Below are 16595 nucleotides of genomic sequence, written 5' to 3' on the forward strand. Positions count from 1 at the left end.
GCTGGTTTTGGAATGGAATTCAAATTTATCTTTTCAAGCTGATTTCCTTTTGGGTCCATTTAAAGCTATACTACATTTCTGTGATAGGATATTTCTACAAAGATGTTGGATTCTGATACTCCTTTTCCTTTACAAAGACCCAAATCTTGTACCTGACTACATCTTCCATTATCCAACACACCACCGCCTCTGAGTGAACAAAATGTGCATCATTCAAGTGCTAAGAGTATACCGAAGTTATGGAAGATATAGTTCGGTCAATGACCTCTGGTCATAGATGACTGGATACAGTCATAATCACAAGACATAGATCTTAGTACTGAACAAACTGTAAAGAAACCACTCTTGATCAATCAGGAAGTCTGAAATGGAAGTTTCTCAGTATCACGAAAACATTTCATTTTGATAGAGAAAACCGAAATACATATTTCCCTTTGTAAGATTAACTCTTTTCTGAACTTCTTCAGCTGGAGTTGTAGTAGGGTGGAAGTTGATTATTATTGTGATCTGCTTCTGATATTTTAAAATACAAGAAATGGTATCAGTTCAAAATGAAAAGGTTATTTCAAATGATAATAGGAAAGTTACTTTTAAAAATCAGTAGTCATAACTATTCTTCTCCATTTGAAATAATTTTTATTTTGAGAATAGACTAATGTTCAAGTATCAGAATTTTCCATGAGACAGGAATTACACTTTCCATATGTTCAGACTGCAAACATAATCAGGCTGAAATGTGTTTTTAAATTCAAAGAAAAATTAGCTGAATTTTGAATTACATTTATCTAACATAAAAAGATCTTCAATTTTTTCTAATTGCAACTAAACTCTGGATAATTATAAAAAAAGATTAACATAATAATTAGAAACAGTTTATACTGAGACTAAAACACTCATTAAGCTTGAAGAATTGAGCCATCGTAATGCAATTTAAATGCAAGGCCCCTAAATACAATGATAAAAAATGCCATGCTCCATCATTAATGAGATAAAATCAGCTCTGAAACTATTTTTTTTCGTGTCCTTCAGTTATGTAACTTTCTAATTAGCATGTTCCCCAATCAATTAGTATATAGGGATGGCTCATTCCACCCATAAACCTAATGAAGCTACACAGATTTCGTATTCTTTGCTAGCCTCAAAGGTATGGCTGGCTTTTCTGTTCCATCAACAAAAATTCATTTCATACTTAAACAGAATCTTTCTTCACTAGTGCATTTCCCATCAATAGAGCATGATGGAATGTGACTCTTTATGACTACCTTAACCATTTTATGCCTCTTAATCTAATTTTTAAGCACTCGTCATGTTTCTCCTGTCTATATCCATTCAAGCTGGTGACTCCAGCTTGAGTACTAAATCATGAGTACTGAATATATATGACTGTATCTACTTAGTTATTCATCTTGTGTGTTTCTGTATAGAAGTACTATAGTAATTTTAACAAGCTTTGAAGGCTGCTGAGACATACTGAGGTTCTGCCAGCACAGCATAGTGGCTCTCTCTGAGAAAGGCTGGAGAATCTGAAAAGTAGACACACATAAAGACTGCAGAACTAGTCTGAAACCCTAATAGCAGTGCTGTTCAGTGAGTACAGCAGGTCTAAAGCAGGACTTACAGGCCAAATCTAGAAGAAAAAAGTGATTTAGGTATTATTACGTTTTTCTGATTCACCCAGAAGGAGGAATCATTAAAACACCCTGAAATAGAGTTGCAACATCTAAGAGAGTGCTCAGACTTAAACAAAAGTCTGTTTCCTTGGCTGATGGCCATATCACATTTCCTGATTCTGTTTCCTGTGAAAATGAAGCTAGATGTCTTGAAATGCTTTGTGTTACAAATATGGCTTTATTGTACACTTCCTAATGCTTTAGAAGTCATGTTCTGGTTTTGACTACTGCCACAGAGACCAGTGGAAAGTCAGTGGGAATCAGCTAGAGAAGAAAAGTTGGATTTAGCTCTGGAAGCTTGTCAAGTTATTTATTTATTTATCTTAATTAATTATTATTATTTTTTAATAAAGTTCCTAATTTCTTTTATGTGATGCAAAGTAAGTCAGTGTTTTTCCTTTGACCACTTTCAATTGGATAGTTGCTCTTGTAGATACAAAATTATTTCAGATAATGGTTATTAATTGTCTTTGGACTAATCACGTAAGTATACTATCAATATCCCTCAGCTGCAGTAAGAGCAACAGCTCTTTGTAGCATCCACCTCATATACATATTTCCTCTTGAGCTAGACTTAATTTACACTCAAACAAATGCTAGGTAGCATGAGAATATTTTAGAGTAGTAAAACTACAATTCAAAGGGTAGAAATGTTGGGTTCTTGTGTGATATCATAAATGAAATATAAAGATTTGTAATGAGGTAACAGTTTGCTTGTTTTGGCTTCATTCAAATCACTGTACTGTTTGTGAATAACATAGCAGAAGTAAATTCATATAAAATAATTATTTTAACACATCATTATTCATATAATGGTGAGTAATTTGTACAAAAGAAAAAAAAAAAAAAACAAAGAAAGAAAAAGAATAATAGTCCTTTCTATTAAAGCTATTCAGTGTTTTCGCAGGATAGCTGTAAAAAAAAATAATAGTTTCTGAGGTGCAAATTTTCCCCATAGTTTACGTTATCCTTGAGCAAGAGTTGAGCAAGAAAAATTTATTTTATCTTTCACCACAAAGTTTTATATTAAATGGCTGCTCCATCAAAACTCATGCAGTTGGAAAGATGTGCCAGAGAAAATGGTGTGGTCTGAAGAGGGACCTAGGTTCTGTTCTCAGCTCTGCAGAAACTTGACGTGTGAGATTAGAGTCAACCATCTACTTATTTCTGTACCTCCACTTCCACAGCAGGATATACTTTTCATCACTTTGAAAATTGCTTTCAATCTTTATAGGGAAAACACTATTACTTGAATTGACTGTCACTACTCTCCTGAATACTTGTGTGTCCGAGCACTAAACTACTTCCTATACCTAATTTTAGAGCTGCTTAGAAATGTAATGATTCCCTTTTCTACAGACAGGGGCAGAAGGTATTGAAGCACTTATCCAAGGTCACATGAAAAGGCTGTGCCAGAAGAGAGACTCTTGTAACCAAGCTGGTCACAAACCACTGTGTTATCCTTCTAAATATGCCTGATATTTTTGAGTGAAATAATGTATTTGATCAAGTATCTGTACTAGCTAGGACCACCTTTTTTTCACTTTTTCATGGCAGGCAGGGTGCAAACTTTCATTCATATTGTAAGTTCCATCACCATCATCCAAGATTTTATTAGTTCTATATTAAACTACTGGAAAAAGAAACACAAGGTTATTTCAAAACCATGAAAATGATCAAAGCAAGGTATACTTGTAGTTATAATAATTAACAAAGACTTGGAGCTGTGCAATGGAATTCATTTAAGATTTGAGTTTAACTAAACTTAAAGAAACAAAATTCTTTATTTTATATGCATATCTCATTACTGAAATTAACAGGTGTCAGTCACTCTGATACTGTATCATGCAACAGACACCATAAACACTGATCTATTTTCTCCCTTAGTTAGCCTAATATCTTTGTTTTATTCCATAGTCTTTCTCAGCTTTTAATTAATGGTGACTTTTTTTGGTGGAAGATGATGAGTGGAAAACACGGTTCTTCTTGATTTTTCCAAAATGTTGAAAATCAAAGAAACTGAAAGGAAATCCCCTCATATTGTTGTGGGATCACTCATAATTTCATTCTGTGGATTTGTCTTTATGAAAAAATAGCTGAAGACAATATAAACTAATTTTGGTTTCTGAAAAATGTCTGTTCTCTAAAACTGAAGTTCAAAGGTGGTATCTCAGATCACCTAAGTATGGCATAATAGTAAAATTAAAGAAATTATCAGAAAGTTGCAACATATTTTTTTTTTCCTTCTTGAGTAAAATATCATAGAATCATAGAATCATAGAATATCCCGAGTTGGAAGGGACCCATAAGGATCATCAAGTCCAACTTTTGGCACCGCACAGGTTTACCCAAAAGTTTAGACCATGTGATTAAGTGCACAGTCCAATCTCTTCTTAAATTCAGACAGGCTTGGTGCAGTGACTACTTCACTGGGGAGCCTGTTCCAGTGTGCAACCACCCTTTCGGTGAAGAGCCTCTTCCTGATGTCCAGCCTAAACTTCCCGTGCTTCAGCTTAACATCGTTCCCACGGGTCCTGTCACTGGTGATAACGGAGAATAGGTCACCTGCCTCTCCACTCCCCCTTGCGAGGAAGTTGTAGACTGCAATGAGGTCCCCTCTCAGCCTCCTCTTCTCCAGGCTGAACAGTCCAAGTGACCTCAGCCGCTCCTCATATGTCTTCCCCTCTAGGCCCTTCACCATCTTCGTTGCCCTCCTCTGGACACTCTCCAACAGTTTAACGTCCTTTTTGTACTGTGGTGCCCAAAACAGCACACAGTACTCAAGGTGAGGCCGCACCAGCGCAGAGTAGAGTGGGACAATCACTTCCCTTGACCGACTAGCAATGCTGTGCTTGATGCATCCCAGGATACGGTTGGCCCTCCTGGCTGCCAGGGCACACTGCTGGCTCATATTCAACTTGCTGTCAACCACAACCCCCAGATCCCTCTCTGCAGGGCTGCTCTCCATCGTCTTGTCGCCCAGTCTGTACATATAGCCAGGAGTCTGTACGTATAGCCAGGACAAATATGACAAACTATTTCTAAAAAGGTAATAGTTATATTAGTGTTACTGAAGAAATTGTCCTTCTGCAACCACACCATTATCTCAGCTGGGCTTTGTGCTAGGAAAATGTCATTAGCTACAACACCAGGCTCCACAAGAGAGTTAGACATGTCATGTTTTAGAGGACAAGAATACAATACTTGTGATATCTTCTTTACACAGAGGAAAAGGCAGTGTCTGATCTTGATGATATTTTGAACATTGGAAATGCTAGAGGTCATAGAGAGCTGTAATTCTTCTCAGAATAAGTGGTGACCCAGTGGTGTTGAATTTTCACTGGAAGGGAGAAAAATACATACAGAACAGAAAAAAAAAATAAATAAAAGTGTGATGAACAAAATAAGCCATAAAATCGGACAGTTGGAGATTAAAAAAGCCTGAAGAGAATGATTAGTCTAGCAACAAGGTGTCAGTAAACTTAACTTGACTGTTCACTCTTTATTAGGATTGTGGTGCTAACATTACTTCTACATGGCTGATGTGCCATTGATGGAACTGTTTCTTAAAACATCTTAATTTTGCCTCAGCTGAACTTGGCATTGGTCTTAACTGCAAAATTATCCCTTTTATTATCCTTTCCTACCATCCCAAGGGATGAACTTCACCAGTATCTGAGTATACACTGAGAGTATATTTGGATGGTTAAAAGAGATCAAGTTGTCTCAGCTTAGGGAATTAACCCTTTTCAGAAAACTGCAGTGGCTACAACTTCAGCTCATTTCAAATGCAGACTCATGTTTTCAAATACTTCAACAGTCATTTAAGATGATTTTTCTTTTCTGTCACGCAAAACATTGCAATCACTGTCCCTTGATTTAAGATAAGGCTTATGATACAGTGAACTACAGAAAGAAAGTACTCTTTTTTCTTAATGAAGGTTTGAAATTGTTACATCCCACTTTCTAGTCATGTTAAATATAAAAATTGAGAAAATTTGATCAATTATTATAGTTATGTTTTTTAACCACTTATTTGACTTACTAATAATCCATGGCCATATAACTCATGGCCAAATGCATTATTTAATAATTTCTTTCTTATGGAAGTCCAATTTATAATTAAATCCAATAACAAAAGAAGTTGCTTTACTTGTTCAGAGCAATAAGGACCACTAGAGAAATACAGATAAACAGAATAAAAATTATATGGACAACAAAAAATGTCCTTCTCATAGCTAATAATAAATGCTTTATTGCAGTTTCATAAAAAAAAAAATCAAAATGAAAATGAAAAAATGAAATAGTTTATCAAACTGATATATTTCAAAACCAGCCAGGCTTCAGCTCAATAATATAGTCAAGTTCTACTGAAATGTGACTTGAATTAAAACCAGATAATTATAGACTGCATCACCAGTTTTCCAGTTGTACTTGGGAGCTGGCCTCAGTTGGATGCCTGCAAGGTAAAGGACAAAGTCAAAATAAGCTTTCTTTAATTAAAATTTTTGTTAAAACTTGGTAAGATGAACAGGAAACATCAGAAGGCTTGAAAGCAGGGGAGTGACCTGAAGAACACCAGCTGGAGGTGATGGAGGGAAAAGCCGCAGAATTTTCCACACTGAATAAATGAATGAGATGAACATATTGTTTTGCACCTTTTCAATGCTGTGTTCAATTCCTATGAGAACTTAATGATCATCTTAAAGATTGCAGTCATTACTTGGGAAGGATGACTTGTGGGAACAAGATTTAAGTTGACATGACTGTGTGGAAGGCATTATTCTAAACTGACCATCTTGCCTATCACACCAGTAATGACCAACAAGAGCTCCAAGACAGCATCCCACTGCTAAAATCTGTGGGCAGGGAACAAACATGCAAGTCATTGACAGAAAATCTTGCTTCTTTCAAACATTTGGATAACCCTAACTCTTACATGATTCATCACAAAATTTGTTTTCCAGCGATAACAGCTTATTAATCCTTTGCAAAGTTATGCATTTTTTAATTTTAGTAACCAAATCCCAAAACTACTGTATTCACAATTAACATCTTTGCTCAAGATGAGAGTCAGCTGCTTTCAGATCTGTTAGCTCTGGATTTGATTTAGTCTCCAGCAATTACCAGGAAGATGGTTGCTATAGCTGCACTAATGAAAGGGGTAACCATGTTTCCTTGAAGACAGTGTAAGCAAGCATAAATAAACAAATGTTTAAATATATTATGTGATATTAATAGTGTAAATGAGATACCACTGCAAAAGGGAAAATAAGATTTTTGCCTCTTTCAGTGGCTTGATATACATCGACCTTACAGCACTCTACTCATAACGTAGCTTGAGCTGATATAATTTTTTTATATAAATATTTAACCTATTATTAGATTTATATGATTTCCTTCTTCATCATGATGTAAGTCATATTTTATTGTATTTGTTCATGTTATCACATTTTTACAGTGACAGTCTGTTTGCATAATTTTGCTGATTACTCTTATGGCAATAATAGGCATATAGTTGAAGGTACATGACCAAAGCCAGGAACATAGAAGAAAAAAAAATCCTGTTAAGTTGCAGTGAACTTTGTCAACTTCAGTTCACTGAATTTAGCTTTAAGTGAGATTCTTTTTTGACAAATGACTGTAAAATCTGTATCACACATTGTCATGTTTGTGTTTCAATGACTCTAAATCAATTCTGTTCAGGATGTTGTTGGATTTTTTTAACCACCAGACCTACCAATGAACCAGAGATTTGAAGGTCATGCTGTGTTCAGTCTCATACAACACCAACAATAATGACATTTCTGAAAAATGAAATCTCTCACTCACTTTCACAGTAAACCACTTTAATGTTTAGGACAGACTCTGTCAGATTTTCATGAAATGGGAGTAAATCCGTTCTACTGACAAGCTAAAATGAAAATTTCCCAAACAAATTTATTCTACATCTACAAAATAGTCTTAAAATATTAGAATTATGTACTGTATTAAGGTGGCAAAGTCTAGAAGGGTTGATCCTACTAGTTCACCATGTGGCAAGCTTTCATCACTATAAAAGAATATGGTAATCACTGCACGGTGATTACTTGAAAAATACTATCCTTATATCACTGCATATTCTGTTAGCAGGTAGTATTTATTACTTGAATTATTCAATACCCACTTAAAAGGTCTTAATTGTTCTAAAAAACACTGAGCAGTTTTCTCTTGTAGATGTGTAATTGTAACCTTGTCTTGTTACTTGGTTAAGGCAGGTTAATTGTCTTGTTTCTAGGTTAAGGCAGGGATATGTTTTTTTTGGTGATACTGGGCATTGGATGTATTGGGCCAACATGGATTGATGAATAAAATTAATGGAACTTGTTTTAATGGAAACTTTTTGTTAGCTATTAAATATATTTAGTGTTTTAAGGGTAGAAGGTAAATATCACATGGTAAAATGACATTAATTGGAATCATTGTCATTTCTTTTGTTATCTGTTTTCTGATTCTGACTTACCACTCTACAAACTGTACTCCTTCTCTTCTCTTCTCTCCTTTGTTTTGCAGTTAACTTTGACCATTTTCAAATATTGCGGGCTATTGGGAAGGGGAGTTTTGGAAAGGTAAGAATGAATTTATTTTTAGCAGTTAAAAATCTAATAGAGAATTCATTTGTTTTTCCATCCTTGATCAGGTTAAAGGAATGTACGTTTGTAGTCTTTTGCTTCTAAAGAACATCTCATCACAACCATACTGACTCTCATTATTCATTAAACCATTTCTGTTACAATGTATTCACTCAGCTAAGTGATTAAAAAATGATTATAATAATTAAGCCTTTTCAATGGGGATTAGGAAAGTTTAGAAATCAGTCCCCAAGACAAGAATATACAAAAAAGTAAGAGCATACTACTTTTTTAGACAGTCCACCAGAGAGCTCTTGTTCTGAAATCTTTGGACTCATTCATGTCTCTAAAATAATTGAAATATTTTAAAGGCACTTTGCATAGATTCAACGCGCTTCAGACTGTATAAACTGACATACACTGTAATTATGATCATTGAGTAAATGTTTGTTTAATTCAATGGGCTTTTGCTGAAACAGAGAAGATTAATGGTTTGTTTACACATGAGTAGATGACCTTTCTTTGCTATAATAAAGACTATAACAAGGTTTTAAATTTTAATATGGGTAAATACAAGGCCATGCAGCCAGAGAAAATCATATTATAAAAACATTAGAAACCATTACTTGCAGGAATACATTTGGATGTGAAATATAACTTCAGTTACTGATCAAGCAATATCTCTCTAGATCTTATTTTAAATGATTCTCCAATATATGCCAGATGAGTGCTAGTGAGATACTGTATTTACACATTAAACTCTTACATAGGATTTTGTTGGCTTTTGGTCTTCCATGCATAAAAATTACTTCCAGTTTGCAGTAGGCTGAAATACTTTGTGAAGAACCTCATGGTCCTTCATAGTATGGTCCTTATCTGGTTCAGTATATTCCAAGAGAAGCCCTCTCTGAAGTAAACGGGAGAATATACTGCTAGCACAAAATACAGGTTAAGAATCCCTTAAAAGTAAGGGCAGCTGGAGATTTGTGACTGTTTATTATCACAATACACTGATGGAATATCATGTCAAACCAAACAGAGGTCCATTGCTGGACTGAAGTTAGGTCCAGAATAAACTATTAAAGGTATATCTAAATCATGCTGGTCATCACAAAGATTACCGCACCCATCTTTCCTCGAAGCCTTCCCATTCACACCTCTATTGTCTGTGCCTTCTCAAACGGGCCCTCATCTTTCCACGTCATGCAGAAAAAATAACATAAGCCTACACACTTTTTATAAGTTTGTTGTTTGATGGTGACCCATTCTTCTCCATAGCATTTAGGAAACATTTATGAATGTTTCTAAGACATTTATAGAAACTTCTAATTTTCTAACAGGTTCATATGGCTGCAATGTCCTTGTGAACCCATTTAGATGATATGTGTGTGTGAGAATAGTTTCACTACCCTGAGAGAACATGTTACTCATGCCTAAGGTCCCCTTTAAACTTGAATCCTTATTTTGTAGTTGTCTATGCAACAGTCCTTGGCGTAACAGTCTTATTTTTCCCAAATGAATGCAAGTATCTAACCAATCAGCTGATTTTTCCTTCTACAGACAGGGAAAGAAAGGAACACATTTCAAAATGACCTATTATACCACAGCCAAAAGTGCAATAGCAAATCAGTCACCATTTCAAGTGTCTTTCTCAGTGAGTCAGTCTTGCCTTTAACATTCATTTAGAAGCCCCTTTGCTGGCAACTTTTCCTATTACAGTCTTTCTGGAAGCACCTGGCAGCAGAAAATGTCAACAAATGATGCAAAGTCTTTAATCTCTATTGACTCGCTGTTTACTGTTTGGGGTATATTGTGCTCTAGCATCCTACAACATGTAAAAAGCCATGTTTGGTATTACACTTTCCTTAAACTGCTTTATTCCTTTATGATTACTCTGTGGCCTTTTTGTTTTCTGACAGCACTAGAATTTTTTAAGGTATGTTCTACTTTTTTATTTTATTACTGTTGGTACAATCACTTTTTCTCTCTCAATATTTCACAGAATCACAGAATGGTTTGGAAAGGACAGAATGTCAGAAAGGACATTAATGGTCACCCATTTCCAACCCCCCTGCCATGGGCAGGGACACTTCCCACTAGACCAGGCAGCTCAAAGCCCCATCTAACCTGGCCTTGAACACTTCCAGAAATGGGGCTTCCACAGCTTTTCTGGGCAACCTGTTACAGTGCTTCACTGCTCTCTGAGTGAAGAATTTCTTCTGAAGATCTAATCTAAATCTACCCTCTTTTGGTTTAAAGCCATTATCTCTTGTCCCATCACTACATACCCTTGTAAAAAGTCCCTCTTCAGCTTTCTTGTAGGCCTCCTTTAGATACCGAAAGGTGACTATAAGGTCTTCCTGAAGCCTTCTCTTCTCCAGGCTGAATAACCACAACTCTCCATCATTCTTCATAGGAGAGGTTCTCCAGCCCTCTGATCATCCTTGTGGCCCTCCTTTTGACTTTTTCCAACAGGTGCATGTCCTTCTTATGTTGGGTGCCCCACAGTTGAATGCAGTACCTCAGGTGTGACATGTCAGTGACAAAGACGCTGCTGGTTTCTGTACTGACCCCTGAGGAATGTCACTCACTGATCTCCAATTGGACATTGACCCACTGACCACAATTCTTTGAGTGCAACCGAGTGGTCCATCCCTCAAATCCATGTCTCCAACTGAGTGGTCCATCCCTTAAATCCATGTCTCTAATTTAGAGAGAAGGATGTTGTGTAGGACGGTGTCAAATGCTTTGCACAAGTCCAGGCAAATGATGTCAGTTGCTCTTCACCTATCCACCAGTGCTGTAACCCCATCATAGAAGACCACAAGATTTTCAGGCACAATCTGCCCTTAGGTGAAGCCATGCTGGCTGTCATCAATCACTTCCTTATTTTCCATGTGCCTTAGCATAGTTTCCATGAGGATCTGCTTCATGATCTTGCCAGGCACAGATGTGAGACTGACTGGTCTGTCGTTTCCTGGGTCTTCCTTTTTCTCCTTTTTAAAAATGGGGGTTATATTTCCCCTCTTCCAGTCAGTGGGAAATTCACCAGACTGCCACGAGTTCCCTTTGGACCTATGGATGCATCTAATCTGATCTCATGGACTTGCACTCCTTCAGGTTCCTTAGATGGTCTTGAACCTTGTCTTGTCTTACAGTGGGCAGTTCTTAAATATTTCTTAAATTACTGTGGTTGCTACAGCAACCTTAGGCCTCAACAGGATATTGCTGCAGTAGGTATCTGATATAGCAGAGATTCCATGCATTTCAGCTTTCATTTGTGCACAGAGCTCAAGGTGGTCCTCAGCACCTTCCCTCCTGTGATAGGTATGTGGCATTCCTCTAAAAGTGTCTTTGCTGGCTTCAGTGAACTTGCTTTGCTAGGTTGATGAAGGTAGCTCTTTTCTTAAACCTTGGTGTCCATTGAATGTAGTTGGAAATAAATTCTCTCTCTCTTTTTTTTTTTTTTTTTTTAAGACCTGTAGGCTGATTATGCTTTACACATTTCAGCTGTTAGTATTTCTAAACACATTTGAGATAGTCAAGGTCAGAAATTATTTCCTCCAAAGAGCTTTTTATTCACATATTAAATATTTTTCTTCTAAGTAAATTCAGAAGCCAACAATTTAAAATCCTCAAAACAGAAATTCCAAACACTGGTCTAAGTAGATATTTCTCTATGCCATGTCTTAACTTAGAACCATTCTCTTACATTTAATATGGCTAATTTTTCTGTTTTTTTATATGTAGAGCCATCATTCCTATCAACTAAAATATCCCCCCAAAATTGGATATTTATCCCCTCAGTAACTACGATACTGACTAGGAATGAAATACAAGAATTAACATTGTTCTTTACAATGATAGTAACCATATAACTGGTTTTGCAGGCTTATAATTCCAGGCGAAATAATTTGTATTCAGGTGCAACAACAAGTTTTAAGGGATGTTATAGTACCAATTTTCTTTAAGTTCTCTGTTCATGTGAGTAGGTATATTGAACAATCTGACCTGCTTAAATTAAATTCAAATTATAACGTGAACGTACAGACTCTTTCTCCTATCTGTCTACGATGTTGAGACACAGGACTTAGTTTTGATTAATTTGGTGGTATAAAACAGTGACTTCCTTCACTGAAGTAATTGAAATTGCACTGGTGTAAAACAGATGGGAGCCCAGAATCACGTCTGCACTGATCAAGGGTACTTTACTAAATAATATGCAAAGTATTTCAGAAAAAAAAAATAAATCTGCTGCTATCCTTAAAGCAATATAATGCACTACTGCAGAATATTAATATTGTTTGGCAGTGTAGCCACCTTTTTCTTTAGCTTGAGTTAATATGAAACGATACTAAGCAGATGCTTGGTCCCTTCTCCAGCTGTCATGCTTTGCTCAGGGGAATGTGGGAATGAATCTCCCTATTTCAAGGGAATTCCCTAACAGTGTAAATCCAAACTTATGACATCCATTCTCCAGCTTCTGTGTGTATATCTTTCCAAGACTGTTTGTAGGCTGAGACTATGATCATTAATTTTTTAGAGTATCTGGGTAAGAAAAAATAAGGTGGCAATATTTCAAGCCCATGCTTCATAGCAGATTTACCAATTCACAAACTCAGTGTGAAACATACAGATGATTTCTGTCTTGTAGTCCCCTATGTCTAGGTGAGTCTCTTCTGCCTATGCAGTGCCACAGTCCTCTCCTGGACTGTAATTACTCATGGCAGCTGTAGGTACCTCACTTGGTCTACTGACCTGACATCCACGAAGCATAAGACAGGAGTCTTATGCACAGGAGTCTTAAGCATAGTACAGGAGAAAGGCTGAGGTGGGTTCTACAGCTGCTAGCCCTCCACCTACCAGCAATGCTGCACAGAGGATTTTTCTCTGGCTGCAGTTTTGCATCTCTCATGATTCACGACCTGTCATGAAACCATATTATATGGTAGTTAGAGAAGTCGAAGTACTGATATACCAAACTCAGACAAAAAATGGCTTTATTGAGACTAAGTGCACCTGTTCTCTCTGGACCGAGCACAAGACAGCTAGAAATCTTTTGAGGTTAACGGGAAAGAGAAGGGAAGAGCTTCCCTGAATCTGCCTATGGCTGCTCCTATGTAGCAGTGTGCAGCCTGTGGCAGCAAACCAGTAGCAAATTCTGGCCCACAACAGCTTGTGTGATCTATTAATCTGTAGATCAGACTGGATCTGTATGTGCTCTATTTTTTTACATGTGAAATCACAGGAAACCAGAGATGGTAGTTAGAAGTGGACCATAGAATATTTTTCTTCTGAAAAGTGTAGTTTAGTCCTGCAGTCATACCCTATGGGTTTTCTTCCTCTGGTTCTAAGGGTAAGTGGCTCTAAGTCACACTGGTGAAATTTCTTTTAACTTGTTAGTTCTGAAAACAATTCATTTTTATCTTCTGACAAATATATATATATATATATTAAAAAAACAAAACAAAACAAAACAAAAAAACTCAGTGCTAACAGTTATGACACATCGCCCTTTTAGGAAAGGGAATATTTTCACATGAGACTTTTCAAATATAAGGACCATTTGACTCCAAAGAAAATTAATGAGGATTTGTATTACGTACGTTTTGACTTGCCTACATTCAAGCTAGTCATCTACAGTCACTTTAGAGGGACTTCAGAAGAGAAGACATCCTTCTAGAGGTGGTTTCCTGGATCTATTTAGACCCATACCTTAGGCAGAGATGGATGTGTCTATCACTGCTGACTATAAAGCTATATTGGGTTTGAAGTATCTCCTACAGAGACTGATGAAGCAGTGATATCAATTTGAGCAAGGCACAGTCTGGGCTCTGGTAAATGATATTCACAGAAAAATTGAAAGAGGATGTTTTCGTAATGTGAGCAAGACAGGCTTCTATGTTGATATGTGTAAATTCTGTAAACTCTGCTCAGACTTCCACAATAATGAGTCATCACAGAATTTGTTGGTTGAGGTGCCAAAGCACCTGTTTGTCCCTATTTTAAATAACTCCTTTGGAAATAATAACCATAAACAAACAAAACAAAACAACAACAACAACAAAACAATTTAAACATTCCCCATTAAGACTGCACATGTGAGGAAAGCTGGAGGTTTTTTCCCTTCTTTCCTGCAGCAGTGGAGTATTTTCAGCCCATTAACATCCTGCTCAGAAGAAGAGATGACAGCCAGCAGGTAAAAATGCCAGGGAGGATCTTCACTACTATTCAACACTGACATAGAAATGTCAAACATTTTTCACAATAATATCAATGTGATCATAGCTTGGATTTCCTTATTTCCAGCAGAGCAACTTTTGTATATTAATGAAAATCCCATTGACTCTGAAAACGTTAGAAGATCTGTATAGATACACATTGCTAGAAAATGTTTGCTATGATTCTAGCAACAGAAAGCCTGCTTTTGCCTTGATGAATACCCTTGCCGTGATGAATACCCTTGTCTTTACTGGAAGATGAGAGAAATGAATACATTCTCCAGTCACACCAGTGTTTTAAAACTGAATCTATTTACATTACCTATTTAGGTGCTGTATATGACCCTAGTTTAACCCATTTGTGAAACCTGTCAATTCTCAGTTGAGTAAAGCCCCATTCTTAGTCATCAATTGTTTAATGGAAAGGCTTTTCATGTAATGAAACGAGAGACTTCCACAAACAGCTCAGTCTCAGCCAAGCTTCATAAGAAAATCACACCATAAATTCATATAATTGAATGAAGTTCTAGTCTTAGGTCCTGAGCCAAAATCTATAAACATAATATTTTATAATGTAGAAACATTATATTTTATAATGTGATTCACTAAATTGGAGCGTCCACATAATCTCAGCAAGGATATCAGGAATTGCCACAATGAATCCTGCTTACACTTTTTAAGAACCTGTGGAAGCTCGAACTACTCCTTTCCATCCCTCCACTTCAGTTCAGACCCACATATTGTCTCTTCCACAAAAAGACCAATGTCACTTCCCCATAGTTCCACAGCTTGGCTTCTTTCTATATCATTTTGAACACTTACTTATCTTAAGCACATCACAAACATTCAGACTTTCCATAACAGTCCCAGGGAAGAAAATGAAACAAAATTTTGGTACTTACCATTGTGCAGCATTGATGGGCTCAAGACAAAATACTGCCTTCCATATTTTACTTAATTAGCAGAACACCTCCTGATTTAGGAGAGATAATTAGAAACTCTGCTTAAGCACATCTTATCATTATATGTTAAAAGTACTCTATTAACTCCTATGTTTGGAGTAGATTTGAGCCCGAGAACACACTTCCTGGAAAAAGAGTTGCAGAGAAATAATCGTTTCACTGAGACAATTCCTCTTGGAGGCACTGGAAAAAGGTAGAGCAAGTAAAGTATGATGATTGTACATTCCTGGAACCTTCCCTCTAAGATTAAGATAGAAGTGACGATGGAGTACCTCTCTCTAGGCCCCTCACCCTAGCGCTGGTGGTTCATTACCAGGCCTAGAATTCAGATGACATCTTTTAAAGTCGCTGAAGAGGTTTCAGCTGTTGAAAATTGCCTCAGTTGCTCCAGATCATTTCTGAATTTTGAGTACCCAAAACCCTTTTTTTGTTTTGTTTGTTTTGTTTGTTGGCACAGTGTTGTAATTTGATCTCTGAGCATTAATTTTAGGTATGTATATATATGCATATATTATAGTATGTGTGTGTGTGTAAGTGTGTATGTACATATATATATATATAAAATAATAATGTCCATACCAAATAAATTCTTCATACTCTTGAACTTAGGCACCACAGAGCTATGACACAGAAACCAGATGCTTTCAGCGCATAGTCTACATATGCCCTGATGGTGAAAAATTCTGATTAGAGCCTATGGCTCTATCAGCAATAGAAATGCTGCACCAAAATAAAATTTTCAGCTAATATTTTATTGGCTGTCAAGACACACCGGATCTGTCAGTTTAAAAAGCCCTGATCAGTTAATGAGAAAGGCCTTCAGAGTTAAAGTCTGTTGGAGAAGTAGTTTTGCCCTGTGTGTGCATGTAGGGCTTTTATGAAGAGAAGATTCATACCACCTTTGGGGATGAAATGTTCATCTATAATATATTTCTGTGTTGACAAAAATCATATTTAAAATGATGGTTCTTAGATGTGGTGCAAGGTACAGTTTCCAGCTTTATTCACAAGGAAAGCTATCACAATGGCAAATGAAAATAAATAAATAAAAATAAAGAAAAATCCAGGCATGTTACATGGGTGTTCTCAAGATTTTTACGTTGCATTTACAAAATTTTGTCAAAAAAGGTA

The 16595-nt window shown here is 36.5% G+C and overlaps 1 protein-coding gene across 9 annotated transcripts in view; it reads left to right on the top strand.

The window, feature by feature from the left end:
• The window catches only part of STK32B (serine/threonine kinase 32B), a 192795-nt gene that overhangs the window by 20692 nt on the left and 155508 nt on the right, over positions 1 to 16595 (top strand). For all 9 annotated transcript variants that reach the window (XM_040556327.1, XM_040556333.1, XM_040556332.1 and 6 more), the window contains exon 2: positions 8223 to 8278. In XM_040556327.1, the coding sequence (XP_040412261.1) occupies positions 8223 to 8278 (56 nt within the window). The remainder of the gene's footprint in view (positions 1 to 8222; positions 8279 to 16595) is intronic.

Source organism: Cygnus olor, chromosome 4, assembly GCF_009769625.2.
Source record: "Cygnus olor isolate bCygOlo1 chromosome 4, bCygOlo1.pri.v2, whole genome shotgun sequence".
Taxonomy (NCBI): domain Eukaryota; kingdom Metazoa; phylum Chordata; class Aves; order Anseriformes; family Anatidae; genus Cygnus; species Cygnus olor.